Source organism: Notothenia coriiceps, unplaced genomic scaffold (assembly GCF_000735185.1).
Source record: "Notothenia coriiceps isolate Sejong01 unplaced genomic scaffold, NC01 NC01_scaffold00008341, whole genome shotgun sequence".
Classification (NCBI taxonomy): Eukaryota; Metazoa; Chordata; class Actinopteri; order Perciformes; family Nototheniidae; genus Notothenia; species Notothenia coriiceps.
Genome location: NW_011341042.1, coordinates 142,512 through 147,614, shown reverse-complemented (window position 1 = coordinate 147,614; position 5,103 = coordinate 142,512). Strand labels below are relative to the sequence as shown.

Here is a 5,103-nt window from a genome sequence, read left to right as displayed (position 1 = left end):
GCCTTACACATGCACATATATACAGTGTGCAATATAACTTAAGTCAAATCAATTATAACCGGCAGTGTCTTTAAGATGTCACCTGGAATTGTAATCACGTGCTTCATTATTTGTATTTTTACAGTGTTAATTCATTAGTCTTTGCCAACACTCATAGTTTGTGGTTGCCTGCGTGATATGTGTGCCTTTTGGCAGCGCGTGCCACACCACAGTGTAAGGTAATGCTCATCAGCTGTTTTTTTAAGTTCACCATCTGTAGATGAGGAGATCAGCATCAGTTGTCAGGCGCTGCTGCTTATCAGAGCTCAGCTGTGAGGAACAGCGCCCCCTGCTGCGCACCTGGGACACAGGTGACGTCATGGATTAGAGCAGAATCCCCTCCACACACATACACACAAGCACACACAAGCACACGCACACACACACCACGCACCATCCACCTAAGGTTGACTTTATACACAAGGAGATGCAGCAAGAAGCAGGTAGTTTGTATGAACTAATTATAGATGGATAGATAGAAAGATACCTCAAAACAAAGAGAAAAATCATAAAAAAACAAGCGAGAACATTTTCATAATTTTTTTTCCATACAACTATTATTTACAAATGACATTGTATACATCACAAGGAATCTATTAATCTGACAATAATGTTTTCAGTTATTCAATCTTCGTTTAGTCTACTAATCACAAAAATATAAATAAGAATGCCCATCACAACTTCACAGTCAAACGTAATGTTTTTTTTTTTTAACTAATGTCCGAATACCCACAATATTCAGTTTAAAATAGCATATGAAGGCAAGAAATCCTCTAATTGCATTCATTTTTCAAGCAAAAAAGAATACTGAAAATAAAAGAATAATTTATTCATTTTGTGTGGATCGATTCATGTCCTGAGGACATGAACAAGTGGTGCTCGTTTACTTGCCTGTGGATTTAATTGTGTGCATCTTGGAATACTTTAGAAATAAATATGTGATCCAAAAAGCATGCAAAGCCTACATATAGAGGAACAGGTCACAAAACACAGTGGTTATAGAACAACTTACTTTTTTTCTTTCAAACAGAACTCAGAAACAAAAACAATTGGTTTTAAAATTCAGAAGTACATGTAGCTCTATCAAAAACCTGTAAACAGATATATAGGGATGTTCTACAAAGCAACAATAATGTCTTGCAAGTCCTTTGAATGATAATATGGTTGTTCACAGTTTGTGTTTATGTTGTTGGCAAGGTGCTTCCTGAGGAACCAAACGTCTGTTTCTACCCGACTCTAAGGAGCGATTTACTGCCCCATTCTTTATACGTGTTGTCTTTTTGTCGGTCTCTCGTCCTGATATAGTATAAGCATCCTGCATCAAAAATGGCAAAATGATACTGTAATACAAAAGTACATAAGCCAGTCTTATTGCAGAAGGTACAACTCATTTACTTCAGGATAAATAGATCTTTAGGGATAAAGTGTTGATTGAGGTATTTCAAAGTACTGTACTACTGATGATTACTTAAATTAAAATGTATTATATTTAAATGAAATGTGTTTCACTTGCATGACTATTTGTACAATACTTACAATGTCAGTATAGTATACTTGAATGTAATGTGAATGTGATTTGATTTAATCATTTCAAAATGCTGATTTAAACATTTATCATTACCATTTTGGAAAAACATCACTCATTTGCAACCTTTTGCTGTCAATACAAGTCAAAATATTGATGAAAAGTTTCAGATAGCAATCTAAAAATAGCATTTGCTGACAGTGATTGTTGTATCCTGCATTGTCCTTTTAAACATTGGCAACATTTGCAGCACCTACTGTACATCCCTGCACATTTTCAGTTATTAAAAAGGTGATGAGGACACAGACCATTTCACATCCAACATTTGGGCTGCTTCCATGTCTGTGACCTCCTCCTCCTCCAGCAGCTTCTGAACAAAGTCAATGGTGGGCGGGTCTTCGCTCAATTTTCAGCCCTTTCCAAATGTCAGAGCGATGATCTCGAGTTCCCATTGGCTCCTGTCTGAAAACACGTCACAATCATGATTAGAATTGATGATCGGACGTTCTGATTTCATTGTCTAGCAAACGGGACTGGTGAAGAAATCTGCTGAATTTGAACGTCCGTCTGATTTTGACATCAGAAATGGTAAGTAGGAAAGTGGTTTTACTTTTTCACTTCGGGAATACCCCGGCTGTTCTTGTTCGTGCCTTCTCGACTGCAAGGTTTGCGAGAATGCTCATGCCAGGGTCGGGAAATCAGAGATTTTAAGGAAAAGTTTAGCTGCAGCTATCCATAGGGAAAGCTATGCTAAGGCTAGCTAACGTTAGCTGACTCGGATATGGCCGCCCGGGCCTGCAAGCTAAGCTGTTTGTACGGCCATTGTGGAGATGAATGCGGCGCTTACCCAGTTTGTTTACTGTCTGGCTCGCAGTCGTAAAGTTACAGCATGTGCTTCCTGTGTGGAAATAGTGTTTCTGAGTCCCCATGCTGCTGTCTGGCTGGCATACTTATCTGACGTGAACACAATTTGTTCGCTAATTCTCTCAGTAATGTCTCCATATTGACTGTAGCCATGCGCAGTCAGCCTGCCAAAAATAAACCTGCTGCTGGATGCCTATTGGTTGCACAACAATCCCGTATGTGACATTTCTGTCTTTATCAAAGCCTAGTAGGCTACTGCTGTTTTTCAAACTTAGTCACCGAGTTTCCAGCTTTGTGATAGTACAAGAGTTTTTATTTTAACCGGGCTGGTTTCTCTTTTTCCTCCCTCGTTTACTTTGTGTATAAACACAACACACATGTGTAACTCGTTTTCATAACAATGGACCCCTTTTATAAGAATAGCTGTTGTCTTTACATATAAAGCTACAAGCTAGCTCAAGCTTCTTTGACTGTCACCGGCTCTTCATTGTTTATACACACATTTATTACTATTAAGAATGTTACAACTACATAATACTCACTTCTGCTTTGATTGTTAAGTGTATCCTTTTCTATAAACAAGAACAATTTGCACAACAGCTACTTTGCACAATTCTAATTTCCCAATGTCTATATTTCTATATATTGCTGTTGTTTAGTGAAATTGTTTATTGTCTATTCTTTATATTTTGTATTATTTAGATACTCTTGTGATAAGTGTCTGTTCTACTGTGAAAATGAAAACTTTTGCTGTTAATGTTAATAATTAACTAATGTGTAATGCTTGACTTGACTACACTGCTGCTGTGACAAAATAATGTCCCTATATGGCAGTGGTTCTCAAAGTGGGGGGCGCGCCCCCCCAGGGGGGCGCAGAGGCATGACAGGGGGGGCGCGAGAGACCAGGAGGAAAAATGGTTATAAAATTTAATTATGATCCCGAGAAAAGCCTTATGTTGTGAACTATATATGAGTGTTAAGACGTCCGGGCAGGAAGACACGGTGCGTAGGTAAGACGATTGACCTCCCCTTACCCGTCGGTACCGTCTAGGGTCGTTTCGGAGGTAACAAAGATCAATTCGTGGTTTGAAACAAAACAATGAGTAGCCACGGAGTACATGGACCGTGTGACGGCCCAATACACCGACGCCTCTCCTCTTTTCTGTCTGTTGGGCTTTCACAATTTATTTTTCTGTTTAATTAATTAGATAGGTACAGTGATAACTCGTACGAAGACATGAATGTTCATTATCTGCTATTCCTTAGAAATAGTCAAAGTAGGTTTGACATCTGGTTGTCAGATTTGACACAGTATTTATTGTAATGTCGTAAACTTTTTCTTCGTACTTCGTAATACCCGACATTTTGTATGTTTGTCCGACAGTCAGTTCATATTATTTGACTCTGTTCGGTGCACAATAATAGTTATTGTGATAGGTTAGTACACAAACAACACGGATGGTAAAGATCCAGTAGGTAAACTTTCGGTGACGGCGACTTTACACAAGGGAACGTTATTGGTGATCTACTAAGTGTTGATACATAATTTACGTAACCAATTTCCCCATTTTCCGTGTCACTCAATTAGGTAATGAGACACCGTATTTTTTGTTGTGTGTTACCTAATACTCGAAGTTCGATTAAGGCACTTCGGTGAATTGCTTATATTCTGTCGGATCTATCTATAAATTAAGTAGGGTATATACGTCACACAAGAGGTTTGAAAAAGACATCCGGGGGGGAAACCTCTTTTATTTTTCAGCCCGGGGGTTGTTTTATCAGTCCGAGTCACCGCCGGCGGTCTCTAAGATAAAACCCCCACGACACCCATCGACCTGCAAAGTATGCTCCCCCGCGAGTTTGTAAATCCCAAAGGGTAATTACATGACCAGCGATGTCACCTTTAAAGAATGACATAGTGTTAGGGGTGTGTGTGTGTGTGTCACATGGCGCTGACAATGTTACTCTCCGAGCTATTAGTCGAGTGCCGTATATCCCATTACGTCCCCATTTCACAATAAAAATAAATCCACCACACACCTGAGTGTATCCATTCCAGTCCCCCGTTCGAGGGGACCCTTCTAAGAATTTATACTTGCAATTTTCGTAGTTAGACCAACGTAGAAACTCTCGTTGTCCTTTCTCTAGATACCTATGTAGAGGTTGTGGTAAACTTTGTCTTTGACATTTGTCTAAATGCAAGAATATACCTATAAAATGTTTAGTAGGGAAAAATTGCAATAAGAAAATTACAGTATATCATAAGTATGGACAAAAAAAATAAATAAGGAATAAAAAATATTGATATTACTAGTATATTTGCACCACCGGAGCTGTTATTAACAAATGTAATTACCACCTGGTTTTGCAAACTCTGGGTGACCTCTATTGTGACTCTCAGGAATCGAGTGGACTCAGAGAGTAAGACTGTCTCTCGGAGAGGAGGTGGAAACAACAACTTTTCGAGCGAATATAGGCAATCGCATCGGCGATCGTGAGTCTTCCGATTGTGTTGCTAGAGGCCATGGACCACGCGAGAGTGAGCGCGTAGCGTGTGTTTTACGAGCAAGTGTGTGTGTGTGTCTCCGGGTTTAAATATACTTTTGTGTCTCTGGAGTCTGCATTATCATGACATATTATAATAAAGCTTAGTTATTAAAAATTTTTGAAAAAAA

The 5,103-nt window shown here is 39.0% G+C and overlaps 1 protein-coding gene across 1 annotated transcript in view; it reads left to right on the top strand.

Moving 5' to 3' along the window:
• The first annotated feature begins 4,952 nt into the window (after window positions 1-4,952).
• Window positions 4,953-5,103, top strand: part of LOC104944543 (highly divergent homeobox-like) — a 4,356-nt gene continuing 4,205 nt past the window's right edge. Inside the window, exon 1 of the mRNA XM_010770091.1 lies at window positions 4,953-4,967. Within this exon, the coding sequence (XP_010768393.1) occupies window positions 4,953-4,967 (15 nt within the window). The remainder of the gene's footprint in view (window positions 4,968-5,103) is intronic.